This window comes from Opisthorchis viverrini (assembly GCF_000715545.1).
Source record: "Opisthorchis viverrini unplaced genomic scaffold opera_v5_485, whole genome shotgun sequence".
Lineage (NCBI taxonomy): Eukaryota > Metazoa > Platyhelminthes > Trematoda > Opisthorchiida > Opisthorchiidae > Opisthorchis > Opisthorchis viverrini.
Genome location: NW_008752135.1, coordinates 196,547 through 219,432, shown reverse-complemented (window position 1 = coordinate 219,432; position 22,886 = coordinate 196,547). Strand labels below are relative to the sequence as shown.

The following is a 22,886-nucleotide window of genomic DNA, read 5'->3' as shown; positions in this document are numbered from 1 at the left end:
CCCATTGTTCAGTCAGTGGTTCATGACCCTCATCTCCATGATAAGTCCACCACTGGATTTGGATACATTTTGGGAAGCGGGCAATGTACCCCGGTCAATCCCTCATGAATTTCACCAGTCGCACAGTGACAAGCATTCTTATACTAGTTCTTACTAGTCAAACGATCAACATGTCCTTTCCACTCTTTGAACGCGGACGTCTGGCGAAGAACAACGTTTTCAAAAAATTCTCAGCACCCCCTTTGGAACCTGTCATTGTGTGATGGATTCAGATGAAATGAGGTACGCAATCGGATCAATATCACTGGTGACATCTTGTTTTGATGTGATGCTCAGATGCGTTCACTTCATCGCTGACCCACAGGACATTTGCCGCTATTTACCGGACATTCTTTCTGTAACACGAGTGAATATTTAGAGTTAACTCTTATTCAACCTCCCTTATGCGCCTGGCATGTGCGATCCACACTGAATGAACCCAATGTGGAATGAAATCCAACATGCATCCTGAGTGTCTCAGTGAGCATAACAGGATAAATCAACCAGGTGATGAGAACGGGTCAACGAGTCATCGTTCCAAGAGTCCTGAAAACAATCCACCGCGTAGTTTCCGGGAGGCTTTGATTGATACCAGAGGGTTGAACAACATTGTTTTTTGGAAGACTACTTCATAAAGGAAACCACAAGAATCAGGAGAACAAGTGTCGCCAGTTCTCGGATTCGCTTTATAGCATTTAACCTAGGGTGTATATGCTACAGAGCATGTAAGTGCACTACAAGTTGGCGAAATCGAAAGCTGATAATGATACGTGTCTGATAAATTGTCATCCAACTAACCAAGAGCTTACCGTTGAAAGCGAACTCGAGCTTCGTCTATCCAAACAGCAACACCCAGGTGTTTCTTAATATTGCAGGTTAGAGGTACTGGCGATTTCGGCCAAACACAGAGAGAGATGTCAAGTGTCAAGCGTCCGCCGGTGGACGCTTGGACATCCTATGAAACACGCAAAGAACGACAAACAGTGTCGTTTATGATCTGATAAAACCTATGGTTTTGTGTTAAAAAACAGATTTCCCCTCAGTGGAGCGTCTTTTTTTTATCGACTTACAGGAACACAACATTCACTCACGGACAAGTTGTTGTGGATGGAAGAGCTTCAGTAGATGCGCATGCCAGAGGAGGTTGAATGAAATGTCCATATGGGCAACGAACTGACCAACAAAAACAGTTTGGCATATCAAATCATCTCCTTAATAGCAGGTGTCATTTCGGTCAGTCCATTTCTTGTCAGTCACAGAGACTGTCTTCGACGAACACCTCCCAAGGGTACCGAACAAATCTCAGAAAGAAGGAAAAACAAAACCAACCGATTTACTCAACTCATCAGATCCAGGAAAATAAGAAGCGATGATAGAGAAATCAGACTGATTCTATCTCTACTACTAACCAAAATCGACACAGTATACGCAAATGGGAAATTACAAGTCAATGATAGCACATATTCACAAATGGGAAACTGAAACAAGCAGGGAAATAATAAAATCAGTCATTTTAACCAGAGTTCCCGAGACGTCGATCAAAGTGTTGCTTGCGCACTCTTGACGCCGTGGGCCCAAGAGCTAAGCGACCGACGTCTTCGTCATCATCTTCGTCTACAGCTTCGCATTCAATGTCGGAAAAGTTGCCAGCGCCTCGGTCATTGTCATGCATCCCATCCAGTAGTCGTTGCCGCTGCTGCTGTTGGGCCAGCAAAGTCACATGCTCATCCTGCACGCGTTGTTGACTGACCTCGAGAAGCCTTTGAAGACCGTCTTTGATTATCTGGAAATTATATTCAATCAGTCCTGAGAGGGGATGGAAGAAAGAAGTGCTTTGGAATCTCACATTTCAGATGCAATACGAACGAAATGCAGATGTGTGTTCCGTAATTTCTGCAGCAGCCCCACTGCCAAAAATAATGATATATACGAGTCCATTTTGTTCCCTCAATATAGGCGTCTTATCGGTGTATCGAAATATTGGCAAGCGGTTGTGTTTAGTGGTTGTTGATCAGGCGGCTGTTGGTTTTTCCACCTAGCTAAGTGTGTTAAATTAGGAACGGAGATTACTCAAGGGGATGTCGCTACGCTATACGCTAATAATATACATAACGCTAACTGATTCACCCTATGGTAGGCTCTAAAAGCAGAGTTGCAAACGGTGGTCGTTGGCTTGTTCGCTGAGCTGGGCAATTTGATTGCAAACGTTTCATCACCAATCGAGGTGACATCATCAGTGCGTTATTGTGGAGCGTAGTAGCGCGTAGCGGTGGGTTGGTGGTTGTGCGTTGGGTAGTGTTGTGCGTGTGTTAATATACGTGCTGCTAGCAGGGGATGACCTTTGGTCGCGATTAGTTGTTCGGTCGGGTGATTCCATTGGTTGCTCCGTTGTCCTGTATCCCCATTCGCCGATGCCCACGTGACCTTTTGCAAACGGTTTCAGAAACCGATGTCCAGTGGTCTAGATGGCATTTGCATCATTCTTCTCTTCATTATCTTCGCGCACGCATAACCTGGGGAAACATATCAGTCAGCCATTTACTCCACCTAATGAAGGTCACATTGTTCACCACTGTCGATTTTCGGAAGAGGACGTTCATTTAGTGGTCCCTCGCTATGCAATAATAGGTGACGGAAGGAGGCTGAATGAACTCAGCATCGCAGGCGTTAAACTTAGCAAGATGGTTCTAGCGGCCACAGGTTGATTCATCAATTAGGCTGGAGACAGCTGTGCATCAGAGATAATAACTAACATTCTTATGTGGAGAAATGGATAGTGGTGAAGATGGTCTTCCGGAAACTTGTTATGGGTGTCTCCGTGTGTAAGGGGGTGGGTGGGATGCCGTAGTCATGGAAAAGTGACTACTTGAGATAGGTCAGTACTTGAAGGTCCTTGGCATCTCGACAGCCCCTGTCTAGGCTTGGAGAGCCTGGTAGTAACCCAGACCTCATGCTTCCTTTGGGTGGTGTGGCACCTATGGACAGAAAGGATGCTACAGTTGAAAGACGACAACCGCCATTTGATGCGCAACAGGCTTATGACTGTCGGTTACTCCAAATATATTAATGTCTCGCCTAGCAAGTCCTATCCGAGATTTCACTAGCTGGCTTTCGGGTTACGGTCTTGATTCCTTCCCCCCCCCCCAAATCATCACCTCATCTCGCTTACATGCCTTCGGTCAGAACGCGGTTGAGGGACAGTGGCTCTTCGTGAAGTCAACCTACTGGCATTTGAACCATATGATCATGTAACTACCACTTATGGTGGGCAGTCACCTCGTCTGTTGGGTGGATCCTTCCCCTCAAGGACTACCAAAAGTACATCACCACCGCTGGCTAAATCTTCCAACCCGATTCGAGCAGCGCTCTGGAGACATTGGTGGTTAAGTACTACAAGCCATCCGACATTTTCAGCCCGCAGTGTCCAGGTTTCTGAACCCTACAACATTATAGGGTACGCTACAGTGTCGTAAACAAACAAGCCGACATTGTGTCGACGCCACAGATTGAGGAAAGTTACCGTAGTCACCCCACCAATCGAAGAATAATTTCGCCCTTGCCTACATCCGTGGAACTGACGCTACCGCTTGGGGGAAATGGACTTGTCAACCACATCGATTAGTTTATCCGCAAGGATGAGGCTTGAGTTTAGTTTCAAACGGACTTGCGGTATCCCCTTACCTACTGAGGGTAGGAAGCCGACACCAAACTGCACAGCTGGATTTTCTGAATCGTTCGCATCTCTGGAGTGCGAGCGCAGCAGAGCTACTTCAGCATAGTAAGTGCCTACAAGACGACAAGATGGGACCACTTGAGTTCCGCAAAAAGGGCGGTGGGTACTTCATCAACATGGCGATAATAAAACTGACAAAAAACAGAGATCAGTCTCACTTGACACCACCTAACATGGTGAACTCAGATGAAATCCTAGTCAGTCCGCGGAGGTAGCGAATAATTTTGCTTCATACACATTGTCACAGTTCTAGACAACCGGGGAAGCTAAAGATAGTCTTCAAAGGAGGCAACCAGTGTTAACCGTTTGAAGCAGTGGCGCTACTCAAGTGTTTACTATAGAATGAAGGTGCGATCCGGGAGGAACCAAGCTTAATCCTCCCTTGTGATTTTGGAGTAATTTGGGTAAATTAGGGCCAGAGAACACCTCGGGAGCTATACGCACCGTACTTACCCCCCTCCTCAATGACTTCCACACGGTCTTTATTTATTCTTTTTAAGATTGGTATGACGGTATTCTTATTTGCCAAACTGTCAAACTGACTACTGAAAAGTGCTGGATACAAGCCATCCGGGTCAGGTGGTTGCGACGCTTACGAGACCTCGCGTCGTATCTATTCTACCTTTGGGGGAATGATGTCCACATCACACCCTTCACAAGTTGACACTGTGGGCCGTGTGAAAAGAGGCCCATGTTTATGAAAGACTTTTGAGCTGTCTGCTTCGTTGTTTGCCTACTGAACTTCTGACCGGTCATCCGAGTCGGGTAACATGGAGTACTTCAGTTGTAATAATAATAATAATAATAATAATAATAATAATAATAATAATAGTCGTTCACCTACAACACCCTTTCGGTGCTTAGTTGCAATGCCACTCGAATGAAACACTAGAGAGCTGAGATACTGTTAGGTTGTTCAAGCCTAGACAGCAGCAGTCGAGATGCCACGGATCTCCCAGTCAATAAGTTGGCGTCTTTACCACTGGGCAAAATCCCCCTTGGTTCCCAAATGATCTTCGGTACTTGGTGTTTGAGCGACCTGCATGCACTGTCACGGCTTATTGGTATGACCTTCCAGACTTCGAGTAAAATCTAATGTCTGGAGCAACTCCAGTCCCAATTCAGTCAAAGTGGTTGAACAGTATATTTTGAGGTAGTAGCAAAACTGCCACTTGTAATCCACGTACTCATTGTCGATAGATACCGTAGTCATCTGGACTAACTCAGATCTACATTGATCAGCGGCGATGACCAGCTGGAGGTGGATGGTCGACATCCCTCTTGCCAGCTTTCGAGGTCCCGATTGAAACCAAATAGCGGAAAATGCATGACATACCACATGATCGGGGTCAAGGTGCGTACCGCGGAAGGGACGAAAACCCTTGGCTGATTGTCACATGACTCAAATCGTGTCAAGTGGGCGAAAGCTGACCAGAAACAGACAATAACAATCGCACAACTGAAGTTGTGCTCATTAACTGTCTTGTAATTTTTCGGCAACTCCAACCGAGACTTGGAGGGCTAGCAATCCACAACCTCCAATAGGGCACTAAAGCTTAGCAATATACATCTGAGCTAGCTCAGAAAGTGGCCACATTTTACCGATCCCATATTAGCCGCAAATATGTTTTGAAACAAGACTTATCCGGAAGACCTAACCGAACCTATGACGTCGTCGCCGTCTGACAGGTATTTTATTGCGACTAGCTTTGGGCATCCAGAGACAGACTTCCGCGGCCACTGAGTTATGCACGAGAGTGCCCCATCGCACAATTTATGTATCTGGTCCCACTGACTTAATCGAACTGGTAAGTCAGAATGGAATTGGTTAACGAGGACACTGGATCTCTTTTCGCTGGGAGTGGAACAGTTCGCTTTTCAACAAACACTGAAAGCAGTCCTTAGCCGTTGTGTTGTGTTTCGCCATGCCTACGTTTAAACAGACTTTCGTGAACCTCTTTCAGTGCGTGATTATGGTCTGCACAGATTGCGAAGGTATCTGGATCTTGATGGACAAAAAGTGTTGCATATACGTGCAGACCCCTCCGAAGAAGTATACTACTTAAGGTATGATGCGTAACCTTAAGTCTTTCACAATCGGTCATTTTTACAGGGTGGCAAAGGAATCACTTAACGTACTGCAATGAACTTCGGGTCGAAACCTAAACCGTATGCAAATGGGTACACTTTTGCTGTTAGAACAAGCTCCCTGAAATGTCTAGGCTAGTTCGATCTGTAATAATGATTGATTAGACCAGAAATGTAGACCGACTTGCTACGTACCTATTTTTTCCAGCGATTCTTCGTGCATTAGACATGCCAGAGCCATGTATTGATTAATTCCACGCAGGTATAACACAGTGTCATTGTTCAGCATGATTGTTGCTCCAGTTTGTGCGGAGAACGGGGGGTCCACAAGATCAGAGTGGGGACTGAGCAGAGAACGTTGAGTACAAAAACGTGGCGGTTATTCGGGTAAAGCAACAAATCTGCGCTGTAAATTTTACTCTCTAGCATGATATATTTTACTTGACAATAGGCTGATTATCGCCTGAAATAGGATAAGTTAGCCTGACGGTCAATGGAATTTTTCCAAAAGCCATTAGAAGACATGTCCAAGTTAGCCTGTTTGGTAACTATAGACCGCGCACCTAAACACTACTTAGAAGCCTTCCTAGCAGAAAAGCGCAGAGAGGGTGCGTCTGACCCCGTTTTCTGATAAATTTACAAATACAGCATTTTGTTCGCCGATCAACCGAAGACCCTAGTTTTTACCTATTTGGTACAAACTATCGGCAAATGAATGGCACGCCACTGCTACATGACTAGCCTTCCGGCGTATCTAACCTTGATACGCCCTGTTGCCCCACATTTCCAATCCACCCAGAAAAAAACAACTAAGAATGATGACCAAGCTCGTACTGTCAAGGATCACAAAACCTGGGTTTATTGAGAAAATGCCTTGCATCCGAGTGCAACGTTGTTTTTACTGTGCCGATGTTGAAGAAGTTTCTTTCCNCTCGCAATTCGCACGTCGGGCGAAACAGTCTGGTTGATTGTTCACTGATTATCTGTTTAGGAACAATGGCTAAACCCTGATTCCAAGCTAACAACTGTGCAGACATGAATCAGCTCTGTCAGACTGAATGAATAAGGATCTGAGTCCAATTGGTATGATGTTCAACCGTTCTCTGAAATCTCCCACCTTGCGCATTCCTGAACGGACGTTGTTTACACTGCCATCCCTGGAAACCCCATGAATATGCTATATCACACTGCATTCAAAGTTCTGTTTGTCTATAGAAAGCGATGCGCTTTTTGAGAAACCCACAGCTGGAGCAAACAACATACGAGCGGGTGCCAAAAAAATTCGAAGAAATCTGTCTGCTGAGTGAGGAGTTGTCAGAGATTTTATCCGCAATGACAGCGGAACTCTTAATTAGTAGAAGTAAACTGAGCAGAAACAAGGAGACGCATTCATTTTGTGGCATACGGAAAGCACAGCAATCTGCGTGTAAGACGACTTACGGGAAATATCACAGTACACAGTGAAAAGCTGCACTGAAGCTCCTAAAAGTAGACGACCAATGTAGTATACCTATTTATGGTAAGGCTCCATCCTAGCAACATCGTGAAACAACTGTCTTTGCAATTCAGCTTTCATTTTACCTTGTGAATGCGATATTTTCTCCGTGCAAAACCTCAAAATAGAAAACATCTTTGAAAAAGTTTCCGGTGCGAATCCCGTGCTACCAATTTTTCCAGTAACAATAATAAAAATAGTAATCGTCCAGTTGTAGCACCCTTTCGGTGCCTTTTCTACATGCCACCCTAAAGAAGCGCACGAGGGTTGAGATACTGCCAAGTTATCCAAGTCTAGACAGAAGCAGTCAAGATTGCAGGGGTTGAGTTCGAATCAAGGACCTTACTTTCAGTATGTTCGCGTCCCAATCACTGAACTGCATCAAGCTCCAGTAAACAGGCAGGAAACACACTGCACCAGGCATAAGACGAGATGGCTCACGTGGCTGGAGCGCGAATTTACTGACCGGAAGGTCCATGGTTCGAACGCGACCTCTGCCTCTCGACTTCCCCTGCCTGGGTTTGGGTACCTGGTCAGCCTTCGTGCTTCCTTCGGGTGGAATGGCAGTTAGGCACCGAAGGGGTGTTACAACTGAACGTTAGGCATGAGGAAAAGAACAAACACACAAGAAGCCGCCATGGTCATCTACGATCTGAACCTATTTCACTTGGTTCCTGAAGCGAAATGGACTGAGTTCTACTCATCCCAAACAAATTAGGACAGCAAATTTGGTGTTTTGTAGTTGAGTAGACGCCGCACTGCTTGTTCGCCTTCTAGAATGACAGAGTAAACAAAGTAGTGTGAATACGTTGCCAGACTTTCAGGTACGGAGCACACTGCAAAACGAAGAAAAACGGCACCAGAACTGTTCAAACGGAAGGGAAGTTAACGTGAGTTCGAAAAATCCAACAACTACCAATTGATACATCAATAAATCATGGGGCGCAGATTCTGGTGACCATAGAAAGATCGTGTATGCAAATAAATGGCTCTTCCTGTAACAACAGGGGGAGGTGAAACAGTGATTTGCTGGACCCGGAGGAAATTGAGCGACCTAGCAGAACCTAATATTTTTTTATAAAATATTAACAATACGTACAGTGAACATCTTGACTTTGCATGGTGTTGCGGAATATAGGTAGCTCGGGGGGCACTGCTTGTTTGTTGATCTGTTCGCCGAGCTTGGTAGTTGGTAAAATCGTCAGTGCACACTAACGAGCGGCTAGAAAACGGCAGAAACAAGGAGACGCATTCATTTTGTGGCATACGGAAAGCACAGCAATCTGCGTGTAAGACGACTTACGGGAAATATCACAGTACACAGTGAAAAGCTGCACTGAAGCTCCTAAAAGTAGACGACCAATGTAGTATACCTATTTATGGTAAGGCTCCATCCTAGCAACATCGTGAAACAACTGTCTTTGCAATTCAGCTTTCATTTTACCTTGTGAATGCGATATTTTCTCCGTGCAAAACCTCAAAATAGAAAACATCTTTGAAAAAGTTTCCGGTGCGAATCCCGTGCTACCAATTTTTCCAGTAACAATAATAAAAATAGTAATCGTCCAGTTGTAGCACCCTTTCGGTGCCTTTTCTACATGCCACCCTAAAGAAGCGCACGAGGGTTGAGATACTGCCAAGTTATCCAAGTCTAGACAGAAGCAGTCAAGATTGCAGGGGTTGAGTTCGAATCAAGGACCTTACTTTCAGTATGTTCGCGTCCCAATCACTGAACTGCATCAAGCTCCAGTAAACAGGCAGGAAACACACTGCACCAGGCATAAGGCGAGATGGCTCACGTGGCTGGAGCGCGAATTTACTGACCGGAAGGTCCATGGTTCGAACGCGACCTCTGCCTCTCGACTTCCCCTGCCTGGGTTTGGGTACCTGGTCAGCCTTCGTGCTTCCTTCGGGTGGAATGGCAGTTAGGCACCGAAGGGGTGTTACAACTGAACGTTAGGCATGAGGAAAAGAACAAACACACAAGAAGCCGCCATGGTCATCTACGATCTGAACCTATTTCACTTGGTTCCTGAAGCGAAATGGACTGAGTTCTACTCATCCCAAACAAATTAGGACAGCAAATTTGGTGTTTTGTAGTTGAGTAGACGCCGCACTGCTTGTTCGCCTTCTAGAATGACAGAGTAAACAAAGTAGTGTGAATACGTTGCCAGACTTTCAGGTACGGAGCACACTGCAAAACGAAGAAAAACGGCACCAGAACTGTTCAAACGGAAGGGAAGTTAACGTGAGTTCGAAAAATCCAACAACTACCAATTGATACATCAATAAATCATGGGGCGCAGATTCTGGTGACCATAGAAAGATCGTGTATGCAAATAAATGGCCCTTCCTGTAACAACAGGGGGAGGTGAAACAGTGATTTGCTGGACCCGGAGGAAATTGAGCGACCTAGCAGAACCTAATATTTTTTACCTGTAACAAGGGAGGTGAAACAGTGATTTGCTGGACCCGGAGGAAATTGAGCGACCTAGCAGAACCTAATATTTTTTATAAAATACTAACTAACCGTACAGTGAACATCTTGACTTTGCATGGTGTTGCGGAATATAGGTAGCTCGGGGGGCACTGCTTGTTTGTTGATCTGTTCGCCGAGCTTGGTAGTTGGTAAAATCGTCAGTGCACACTAACGAGCGGCTAGAAAACGGAACGGACGTTGTTTACACTGCCATCCCTGGAAACCCCATGAATATGCTATATCACACTGCATTCAAAGTTCTGTTTGTCTATAGAAAGCGATGCGCTTTTTGAGAAACCCACAGCTGGAGCAAACAACATACGAGCGGGTGCCAAAAAAATTCGAAGAAATCTGTCTGCTGAGTGAGGAGTTGTCAGAGATTTTATCCGCAATGACAGCGGAACTCTTAATTAGTAGAAGTAAACTGAGCAGAAACAAGGAGACGCATTCATTTTGTGGCATACGGAAAGCACAGCAATCTGCGTGTAAGACGACTTACGGGAAATATCACAGTACACAGTGAAAAGCTGCACTGAAGCTCCTAAAAGTAGACGACCAATGTAGTATACCTATTTATGGTAAGGCTCCATCCTAGCAACATCGTGAAACAACTGTCTTTGCAATTCAGCTTTCATTTTACCTTGTGAATGCGATATTTTCTCCGTGCAAAACCTCAAAATAGAAAACATCTTTGAAAAAGTTTCCGGTGCGAATCCCGTGCTACCAATTTTTCCAGTAACAATAATAAAAATAGTAATCGTCCAGTTGTAGCACCCTTTCGGTGCCTTTTCTACATGCCACCCTAAAGAAGCGCACGAGGGTTGAGATACTGCCAAGTTATCCAAGTCTAGACAGAAGCAGTCAAGATTGCAGGGGTTGAGTTCGAATCAAGGACCTTACTTTCAGTATGTTCGCGTCCCAATCACTGAACTGCATCAAGCTCCAGTAAACAGGCAGGAAACACACTGCACCAGGCATAAGGCGAGATGGCTCACGTGGCTGGAGCGCGAATTTACTGACCGGAAGGTCCATGGTTCGAACGCGACCTCTGCCTCTCGACTTCCCCTGCCTGGGTTTGGGTACCTGGTCAGCCTTCGTGCTTCCTTCGGGTGGAATGGCAGTTAGGCACCGAAGGGGTGTTACAACTGAACGTTAGGCATGAGGAAAAGAACAAACACACAAGAAGCCGCCATGGTCATCTACGATCTGAACCTATTTCACTTGGTTCCTGAAGCGAAATGGACTGAGTTCTACTCATCCCAAACAAATTAGGACAGCAAATTTGGTGTTTTGTAGTTGAGTAGACGCCGCACTGCTTGTTCGCCTTCTAGAATGACAGAGTAAACAAAGTAGTGTGAATACGTTGCCAGACTTTCAGGTACGGAGCACACTGCAAAACGAAGAAAAACGGCACCAGAACTGTTCAAACGGAAGGGAAGTTAACGTGAGTTCGAAAAATCCAACAACTACCAATTGATACATCAATAAATCATGGGGCGCAGATTCTGGTGACCATAGAAAGATCGTGTATGCAAATAAATGGCCCTTCCTGTAACAACAGGGGGAGGTGAAACAGTGATTTGCTGGACCCGGAGGAAATTGAGCGACCTAGCAGAACCTAATATTTTTTATAAAATACTAACAATACGTACAGTGAACATCTTGACTTTGCATGGTGTTGCGGAATATAGGTAGCTCGGGGGGCACTGCTTGTTTGTTGATCTGTTCGCCGAGCTTGGTAGTTGGTAAAATCGTCAGTGCACACTAACGAGCGGCTAGAAAACGTTTTCATATCCCCGTACCGTTTTCAGCCCAACCTCCCATCCCCCAGGTTGAAACAGTTCAGATGCCCCCGAATGGTGCACCTCGTAAAAGGACATGCACCAGGTTTCAAAATCCTCAGAAATGACTAGTCCGACCCGTTGTAGAGAGGTTGCGAAGCACCAGATCTTATGCCTTAAACAACAGGGATGTCTATCCAGTCCAAAAGACAGACTGAATTTGTGTTTGTTTCAGTGCTGAGTTTTCTATTGGTAACTTTTTTCAGGCTTTTGAGGATTGGCCAACCGGTTAAAAAAGAGTCGGTCAATAAAATGACCGTCTCTCACAGGTCCTTCCTCGGGTGCTCATTGGATTCCTAGCTCCAAGAAATTGGGCATGAGTAACCTCAGCGCGCAGTCAACCCAGGCGATGTCCTCAGGACGGGAAAGCACCAAAATGAAAAATGATTGTTGGTTTAATTCACTAGCAAGTTGTACGGCAAAGCACAGTAGTATGCAAATCATGTGACCAGTTTTACAGAACAAACTCTGTCATCCCGTCATACTTTTCCAATGCAATTTCAAGGAAAATAGCACAGATCCCGCATATCTCAGGATGGCTGCGAAGCCATAAAAAAGACGTACGTGTAAATTGCGGCCACGTCAACCACGACGTCAATCATATCACAGCACAATTCGTATGTGGGCATGTCCACCACGGATGAATCTGTGGCCAAATAGATTTTGGAGGATACATCGAACAGGAAGGCTTTGTCGACCATGGAGTTCTGCAGAATAGAACAATAATGGACCGCAAATGATGAACGTCAGGTCAGTGTCACTGTTGCATCGTTGGAGAAATGCGAAAACCTGACTGACATCAACACACTAAGTTAGAATGGATGACTAAAAAATCGTCCAGCTGCAATACCCTTTCGATGCCTAACTGCCATGCCACCCGAAGGAAGCACGAAGGCCGGGATACTGCCAGGTTGCCTAAGCCTAGACAGGGGAAGTCGAGAGCCAACGGTCGGGTTCGAACCACGGTCAGTAAATTCGTGCTCTAACGACTGAGCCGTCTACTCCCCCACCCCCGAAGTCGAGACCAACGGTCGGGTTCGAACCACGGTCAGTAAATTCGTGCTCTAACGACTGAGCCGTCTACTCCCCCACCCCCATAATGCATAACTACTAAACACAGGGTCATATGACCGATCACACCCCTTCAACGATGGTGGCCTGGTGTGACTGAGTTTTTCGGGATTCAGTCGCATTTTTATTTGAAATAAATTGACACATAGATAGGCAGTTTCAATTGTAATCGAATAACAACGAGCAGATGGCACATTTACACAAGATAGCTACAAAATCCCTCTGTCGTATGCTCGCAGTTCCGATCGGTAACCTCAAAACAGTCTAATTCGGTTGTTAAACACAAAAGGTGACGGCGTTCGGCAGTAGTATCGCCATCGTATTGGGTAGAATTCTATGAGGGGAGCATGCACTGCGCGGTTTTGGACAATTAGCTCACGACATCATGTAAGTATTTTCTCCAAAATACTGAGCTAATTGCTAGTCTGCAGTAGGTTGGAGCCTTCCATACGGTGTTATTACCAGCGGATGTTCAGAATAAAACCCTAACGGGGATCGACCTGAAGCAGTAAGAAAACGGCTACAGTCAATACAGAATGTAGCATTTTACGCTGGTGAGGGTAATGTCGGTCAGCTTCTGAAAGGATAATCTATAAACCAAAGCGAACAAACCAAATTTAGTATCAACTATACTTCAAAAAGATGCAGCAAACAGGAAGCACCAACTCACCGTAATGAATATGTCCAAAAGCTCTTCAAACGCGTCAAGACAGGGAATCAGTCGCTGGACCACCTTGCTGAAGGCCTCGAAGATGGAATGATCATATATTGTCGTGAGATGAAATCTGTCGTTGTACAGAACAGGCAGACTATAGTGAGACGGTGCACTGCTGAGGTCCTACGTAATGCAGTTATCAAAGGTTAGTAACGATCACGACAGTTTCGTGAAACTAAGTAAAAAAGACAGATGAAAACATAGTCTGTTTGACCGAAGAACACTGGGCCGTTAGCTCATCTTTGGACATTCACCAGCAACCGCAGTGCTGAAGTGCAAAGGCAAGCTCCTTTGGTGGATCAATCCTGTTCAAAAACACCTGAAAGTGTTCGAGCTAAAGATTTTACGGGATCACTGTCCAGTCCAACCCCACATAATGCTCAAGAAAGATTAGATTACAGGCATTCCAAAACAAACGAATGGCTTCAAATTAGGAGTTCGCTGAGACGACCAAAGATCCAAGCACCCCCACGCTCAAATACTTTTGGCCTCGAAGGTTCATCGCTAGACGAAATGTCCATCGACCGTGCGGCGACATTCCGTACAAGCAGCCGAAAGGTGTTCGCGCACGAAGCTAATACGAAAACAATGGGAATTGGCTTCGTCTGCTGAAAAAATATTCGGTCCTCGGTAACCTACTTTCTGAGAAAATCGAGCAAGCACCGCAGATGACGTGACAGGGACAGTGTGAAGCTATGTCCGCAGGCGAAATATCAAAATGTCGGATAATTCGCTTCGTTTGAGTTCATCGAGTTCACTGAAGGCAGATATTTTGCCCCATTCCCTGAATTTTTGCAGAAGCTTCGAAAAATTTAAACTACTTTGAATACAGTCCCTCTGAGGTAGCTTGACAAAGATTGATGACAAATCATCCGCATCATTTTCCGAGCTCTTCGAGTCACACCAGTCTGGTTCACAATGTGAGCAAAAACGTTCAAACGGTGAGTGATGGAATCCTAAAGACGTACGTGTCCACCTAGCTGATGCCATCGTTTATGTAGAATCCATGGAAGACCATAGTCAGACACATTAATTCGATTTTACCCGTTAGCTATTATGTCTTTCCACTGGGTGGGGACCCCGGCTCGGGACCTACACATTGTTAGTGAACCTGACTAATGTGGCCCATTAGATCCTCCAATGCACAACTCTATCACCCCATTTTGTCGGAGGAGCATAACGACCTAACTTCATTGAACCAGGGTAGGACACTTCGAAAAGTGTCTGTCATTCTCTTATTCTCGTTATCTTCGGTGATCAAAAGTGCACCGACTAGAATCATTAAGACGGTTTATGGTTGAACAACTGACTCCTTGGCTAGGGCGTTGTTTGAACGATTTGGGGAGAGAACGTCGCCTTAAGATTTGAAAAGTATGTTCCGAGCCCCAAAATCGGATTGACAGGAGTGAGTCACGCTATTACCCGGGTCCTGTACGTGTGTGACCACTAAATGAGATGCGATCCCCCGAGAAACTCAAGAAGAACCGAGCTCTATCCCTTAACTTCGCCAGGATCATCCCCGCAGCTACGCATGCCCATGTTCTAGGTAGTTCTGGAGTTTTTGCACTCGGCCTGTGGGCTTAGAACTCGTCCGTAATTTCCATCATAAACGACATCAGTAAGTCCTGCTTCTCCCGTCCCGTCCCATGCCAGTCGGAGGGAAGCTCCAATCACAAGTCATCCAGCCCAACTGGCACAAAGTATACCGAAACTTACTAAAACCGTGACTTGGACCAAGCAAACCCACTGCAGATCACGCGATTTCCAGCCATTCAGAGCTGTCAGTTTTGTGACTCAATACTGACCGATCTACTCCCGTACTACCGGTGTTCTGCCACTTTGTATCGCCTCAAACACGTGACCCTTGAATATGTGTAACTTCGAGGATTGCCTCTTTATGTATTTTTGTACTGTAAATTCCGTACCAGTCAATCAGTAAATTGTCTGATTGTATTTGTACATTAGTAAAAACTAGTTCCCTGTCGAGTATTTGCAGTGCCATCCGCATTTAGCTGCTCCTAATATGTACCAACATATTTCCTGCAGAGGAAGAGCATACCAGATCGGAGTCAACGCAGAATGATTGATCGTAACCCAAATTTATCGATCGTCGAACACGTTATTTACATAGGTCGTAAGATTGACATCAATTCTTCTCGAAACACCAGCTTCTCGCAGTTCGCATTATCACATTTTAATGCTGATACGTCAGTCAACTTGAGTAGATCCTTTGGAGTCAACCGACTGGTGAAAACACGACGATCAGATAGTGTGATTGAGCACAAAAAACGGACTAGCTCAATTTCAACAATGTCACACTGAACCAACTGATCAGGTTTGGACACTGTTGTTCTGGAGTGTAACGCGGGTTAATTACGTGTAAAGCAGCTGGGCGTGGTCGCAGGGTTCATAACACACTTGAACAATCCTTCTCCTGTCTCAACGCGACCTCTCTAGTAAGTTCATACAAACCCGTGTGAACACAAAAATCGACTTCGGCAACTACCCACAACCAAAAGAAATTGTTCAGGTTTGAAGTGCCGTGGCGCTACCAGCCTGGGCAGTTTTGAGACGTGGGTCGACCGATAGACACATACACTGGTTCAAGAAGCCCGGTAGGCCAATCACACCACTCAACCGCAGAAATGAGCCAGGGGAGGTCAACGACTTGGCAGCCAAGCACGCATATCGTTACCAGCAAACTCAGCTGCGCTGATCACAGTCACCTCTCTGGATGAGGACTCCGAAATGGGACGTATCAATGATTAGAGACATTGTCAGACATGGCCCAGTCCATAACAAGACGTATAAATGGGGAAGCACGAATGTGTATTGTACGCTCGATATTATAATATCAGATTGTGAACAAGGGTGAAATCGGTCATAGACTGTCAAAGAATCATGAGTGGTATCTTTTAATAAAATATACTGTGATATCTCGAATATCGTACCAACTGAAACATTGGAAGAACTCGTGCAGCACAATCAGCTAAAGAGTATCATAAGAGATTCAGCTGCTTCTACCGATTGGTGAAAAAATGAGTGCATTTCGCGTACATGTACATGACTTATAGATATGGTTAGCTTTGTGCCAAACTAATGAAACAACTGCGTCGTTGTTGACTATCGTCAATTTGGACGCATAAACGAGCACATTTCAAGAGGTGAATCGGAAAGACAGTTTGCTGAAAGCGTCTTAAATTTGTGTGTACGCGAACCACTGGTGAGGGCTGTTGTGAAGCGCAAGTGTAGAAATGCTTCATAACGCAACCCGTGTTGGATGCTAAGATCCTGATGCCATCCGCTGGATCAACGACCGAAAAAAGTAGACAACAGCAGACAGTCCAAGAGCCCTTCACTAACTCACCCTATATACAAATTTGAGGCTCCGCTGTCACAGTACGTGTCCTCAGCGGCACTCATCACCCGCTGGGAGATGTCCCGTTGAATATCAATCTTCTGGTCATCATTCAAACAGTCCACCTTGTGGATGAAGACGTCAAACTTTATGTTCATATTGCTATGAAGCGCCTTTTTCAAAATTTTGTGAAGTTCGTTTACGGCTTCGTGATAATCATCCTGTGGGAAAACAGAAGAGAACGTGGATCACTGGAAACGCTATGAAGTAGAAAAGACCAAAGACATCAACAGCAAACTGGTATTCGTTCAACGACAATTGCACCCGCGGTGAATATAGTAGAAAATACGGCTGTCTTACACTAAAAAAAACTAACCTCTCTGAAGAGACCACACAGCGAATTCTCTCAAAAGAATGATAATCATAGTATTGGCTGACGGGATTTTTTTATGAACGCTCAAGGACTCGAAGGCAATGTAGTACTTGGAGCCTCGATTCTTGAAGCAGTTTAGTCGGACTCTGGTAACTAACTAGATGTTGACAAGTGGCTGGCATTTATGGATTGCCCAAGCATATTTAGGCAGCTGCTCTTGAGTACACTGAGCTATGACCACAAAGCAAAAAGGACCCAAAACCACAGAACCTTACATAAAGCTCAGAGACACAAGTTTGATACACCTAAAATCTTGGGCCACGCAAGTGCATGCATCGGAGCCACATCAACCTCCTCGCAAGGTTTGGTAGTACATCGGTTTTATACATAATCGGCCAATGATTGAATGGTCAGTGTTTAATAATAAACGCTGTGGTAGAGGACAGTACAAACCGTCATAGGCACAACTGCTTCTGATTAGAGGATGGCCTCACTACTCCTTTTATATTGGCTCTCAGGGTGCTCACTCACAGACACTGAGTGGACGTAGACAACAGTGCCCTCCTTGGTTCAGAACTATAAAGTGCTACTACGAGACTGGACCTTACCGTGGTGTGGCGGTCAGGGTGCTCACAGACACTCAGTGGACGTAGACAACAGTGCCCTCCTTGGTTCAGAACTATAAAGTGCTACTACGAGACCGGACCTTACTTACCTGTGGCGGTTTGCGCACCTCAGCGATCCATTGAGCTATACTGGAGAGTGTCCCGCCCTGAAAGTGAACTACTTCAATAAAAATAAGAAAACACCGCCTGAATACGTCAAGCGGACCGAATAAATACCTGCGCTGACATGTGATTGGTGAAGCCCCTGAGGACCTGACTGACGTGCCTACAACTGAGATCTACAAAGCTGCTCACATTCGCTCATTGTGCAGGTAGTCGCGGATGGTTTTTAGGGCATCCGAACCTTGACAGAAGGACGGCTGGCGTCCTCAACCAAAGCGTTTCAATACAAAGCAACATATACTAGCGTAGGATCATATGAGTGGCCTAAGCTTAAAGGAATGATTCGTCGGAATAGTATCAACCTCTGATCTGAGAGTGACCGTCAGTTTGATACTCACTGACTGACCTGGCTAGAGAGGCTCCGTGTATGCAATAAGGTCAAATTCCAGCGTGTCAGCGCACCTCTCTTCGATAGTCGTGGAGCCGGGACCCTAGTGACATGGTTGTCAGAAATGAAGGATTCCGAAGTATCTTTCACATTTTTGGTAGTACACTTTTTTGGATAAGAAATAAAGTCTTTGGTCAATATGGGATATATTAATATACTGGCTAGGAATAATCAATTCATACGCCTTCGGTAAAGTAACATTTCAATGAATATAAGTTTGGCCATGACATGAGATTAAATAAGGAAATATAACTTGGTGGGCCCACATATTATTCTTCATTCTCATGCCAGTGCTACAAACTTTAGCACACATCGTCAGCAGGGCGCGATGGAGCTAAGATGTGGAATCGGATGCATTAGTTCCACGGTCGTTCCTGGCTTGATCGCGTGGTTCACACATCAACACGACAAGTGACGTTAACCCTAGTACAGTTTGTCCGCCCGCAGAGTGAATTACTAAAAATGATGGTCTCCATTTTTGGAAGGACTTCTTACCAAGAAGACAGTCAAACAACTTACTAACAGATTGTTAGATAAGGTCAGACAGCCAGTAAAATAGTCACATGGTGTTCACCTTGGTAACCTGACCTTGCGACGTAAAAGGTTGTGAAAGCAAGATTGGCTGTAGACGTTTGGTCACTGACTTCTGGAAGAAGCAAGTTCATGCGCCGTAGCTGAGTGGTAAATGAGTTATTCGGGGTTGGTTCTCGGTGGGTTCTGAAGTGAATTCACTTACACTATCGCTGACAGACAAACTGTCAGCAATCCAAGTAAACGAACTTGAAGGGAAACATGTTGAATTGGAGAGTACACTTGACGGAAACTTTGTAGCAGGCGTCTACGGATTCATCTATCACATCAGAATACATCGATGAAGCCCTGTTCATACTACACGATACTGAATGCGCCGACTCGTGTGTTTAACCACCTAAAAACCTTGCGGCCGATGTAAACCTGGATGAGACCAGATGGTGCACAGGGCAGTTGTGAAGTCAGAGGCTTGTCTAAACGATGGTTCACCTTTGGGAAACCAAACGGCTGAAACCCACGATTCGCAACCATACGATACGGCCGACTGGTACACATGTGACGTAACCAGCGCCAGCCAAGGTTGTCACAGAAAGCCATTCCAGACAGGACAGTAGTTTTAACGCCTCATGGTACCTAGAGTCTTCAGGCAGGCTTTTTACAGACACCATTGGGAACAACGTAGTAGTTGAATTAAGTGGCCTAGAGACGCAGTGTCAGTAAACCTAGAGCAGAACAGAACTGTATTGTGGTCAGGACCGTTTTAAAATATTGTGGTCTGTACGTCGATTTCGATTGGCAGCCAGTTCTGGCACTTTCAGAGGCACAGAACATCGAATTTTCCAGTGTCTTGGAGCATAGAGACTTTAAGATAGTTGAACACATATTTGTTTCTTTCGGGCAAATCAGTGACCTGAACTGCGAAGCAGTCAAAACAGGTCATTAGCGCTTGTCTTACTGTGGCTCATTATGATTTGGCCTTTCTGGCCGATAAGGTGATTTTCGTCCAGTCGTATTCACCTTGTTCTAACCCCAGGTCTGACAGATCTCAGCAGGCCTTTGCGCATTTCGTAATTTAGTTCTCTGCCTCGAATTTATCTTTCGTTGAACTGATGAACGCCACGCCTTGTCATCTTTATTCATCCGGCACTGTTTTGTACCCCCACTTCCAACTTCATCAGCTTGATGTTAGCAGTCTTTAACCTTTGCGATTAAGTGTCACGATTTTGTCTGCCCAGGTTCCGTTTATTGGTATTCTCGGTGACCATGCAGAAACTCCTTTCGGACCTTGTTCGCCTCCATTTGACACATGTCCAAGGCTCAGTAGACAACTGTGTTACTCAGCAGTCATCCCCTCAGAAAGCGAGTGCCAGGGAACCTCTGCGGTTTGCTGTCACTCAGTCCGCAGACACCAAGTATTCACTACAGGCATGACAAGTGAAAACTGCTCAAGTGTCGGATGCTGCGCCGATGTGTACAAGATGGTGGACAGGAACACTCCGTCTAGTCACCATGCGCGGGCTATGGCTTGTCCAAGATCGCTTCTGGATTTTGAAGGAGCTGCACTAGCCTTAACAACATCTTCAAAAGAAAAGTCAAACAGACAGTGTGCTACTGGGGCAACAAAGGCTTGGACAGTGCTCCACAAACTCCATTCCTGTTTTGCTGAACTGAGGTGTCGGGGACTCCATCCGGAGGGGGTTGACGCATAGCGACATTTTTTCCCGGGTTGCTCAGTAGTAGTCTCAGCTGCTTGTTGCAGCTGATCCTGCATATACACAACAGCTTAGAATAATACACGTCAGTAGACAGTCAGGAAACCACACAGCGCCAAGTGATCATACACATGTGGTTTTAGAAGGTCGTCGGTATCCAAAGTTAATTATGAATGAAAGGTTCTTTCGGAGGCGGACCTAATCTGAATAGCTAACCTGGGGGACTTGCGCGCATCAGTTGAGATGCCATATGAAAAAGTGCCAAAGAATACCACTTTTGGTATGATATTTCTAAATAATAGCTCTGCTGCTGGTGATGCTGGCCAATGTTATGGTTTTACCGACAGCATATATATATATATATATATATATATATATATAGAGAGAGAGAGAGAGAGAGAGAGAGAATTTTGCCTAGCAGGGTAGTTGCGTAAGTGGAAATTGACAGGCTGAAGACAGGATCACGTCTCGATGGCCAGGAAAGCCCTTGTCAACCTTCGACACTTATGGTGAAGGCGGAACGTCAGTTTGTTTGTTAAGGACGGAATATACACTGCGACAGCGCGGTCCATAGTGCTTTATGAATCAGAAACGTGCCCCCTAGGAAAAGTTTGTGTTTGAACACTGATGTCTCTGAAGCATTGTACGGATCTGGTAGGAAAAATAGGCCTCGCAACGCCAAGTTAAACCATATGGCCCTAGGAGAAAGGAACTCTGTCGCGATTGACGAACTAATCAGAGGTTACGCTGGTTGGAACATCTACTATGAATGGCAGAGACCCATCCAGTCCTGTGCTTAGCGATCGAGAGACGGACAGTCCACGACCCGGCAACGGAGTGTGATTATCCCAATCATTGAAATCAGTAGGGTTTCCGCCCCCTGCGACCCCGGGATTCAGTTCAACACTAGTTATTAAGGAGGACAGTGGCACCCCTGCATCAGCTGGACAACCAGAATGACCCAACATCAACGAAGTGATTATGCTGATTACGCTTTCGATGCATGGCTATACTTCTCCTGGTCACCGCATTTTCAGTAACCAAAGCCTAGTAGCTGGAGCCAACGCATTCTTGGTTAACTGAAATGGACGGATGCCTTCTTTGTGATATTCAGTAAACAGGTACAGTAATCTCTCCTCCAAGAAACATAGAGCGGAACGAGGTGATTTGGCCTCTCTCCCTCGAGAGACCACACCTTAGTTTGTGACTAAAGACAAGCGCTGTTGTGTTGTTGTACAGCTCAAACCAAGACATAAAGACTAGAAAATGTTTTAAAAAAGTTACAAATCAACACTCAGTAAGGTAGCTACATCGGACAAGAAACAGCACTACATCGAAAATGAGAAATTCTCACTTGTGCGTCAATTACGAATATCACAGCGCATGAGGCTTTAAATATAAGCTCCGGCTGAAATAGAACGTCGCAAAAGTTGAATTGACCGGGAAAATCCCATATCTGGAATTTGATGAAGGAACAGTCGGAAACGTCTAAACGGAACGTGACATGAACGACAATATTAACTACCGTTCTTTTCTATCCGGTGAGTACTTTCCAGGTAGGGAGTATCATTTGGGGCCATTTTATGGAACACAACTCGCTGAATTGAAGACTTGCCGCTCCTGAAATATCACTGTCAATTGCATATGTATAACAAACTTTCGAAGTCCCATGAGAAAAATCTTGGGTTTACCGTCTACCGGACTAGAAATTCCCTGTGAATCAGCCGGAAATAACGGTTGATCGCGGTCCATATCGTAACCGAATTCCGTGGAGTACGGGGGGATATAACTACCCATCTCCGAATAGGCCCGATCGTCTTGTAGCATCCTTCAGATCACATGGATGGCTCACTGGAAATTATAAAATAAACGTTTTAGCGCCAAAGGCTCCTTATTAACCATCCGAACAATACATGGGAGAGTCTGTCTTCCTAGTTTACAAATTGGCCTTCAAAAGCGGTTCAAGCAAATGAATGTAACGGCCAAAAACAACATACCATTCCTTCTCAATGGCTCGTAACTAACGAAAAGAAACGAAAAAGTATGTCCACAATGACAAAACCCTTAGAAACGATTAAATTCCACCATAATACTCTCGTGGGTAAGAGCATCTCCATATATCTGAACGTTAACAAACGGGTGCGCGTAGAACAACTGATGAGTCGTCAATTTGATCACGCCGATTGGTGTGGGGATTGTGTGTATCTCTCCCTTACCAGAGGGAGTAATCCGTGCTCTACGCTCAATCCCATCGAAAAACGTATTATCTTTCGAC

At 45.3% G+C, this 22,886-nt stretch overlaps 1 protein-coding gene across 1 annotated transcript; it reads right to left on the bottom strand.

The window, feature by feature from the left end:
• Positions 1-1,393: 1,393 nt before the first annotated feature.
• T265_11297 (hypothetical protein) lies at positions 1,394-22,496 on the bottom strand (the record flags this gene model as incomplete). Its single annotated transcript, XM_009177918.1, has 7 exons — positions 1,394-1,845; positions 3,721-3,825; positions 6,056-6,204; positions 12,240-12,382; positions 13,417-13,576; positions 16,829-17,040; positions 21,966-22,496. The coding sequence occupies 6 exons, from the start codon at positions 16,975-16,977 to the stop codon at positions 1,553-1,555; spliced, it is 999 nt and encodes a 332-aa protein (XP_009176182.1).
• Between the last annotated feature and the right edge of the window lie 390 nt (positions 22,497-22,886).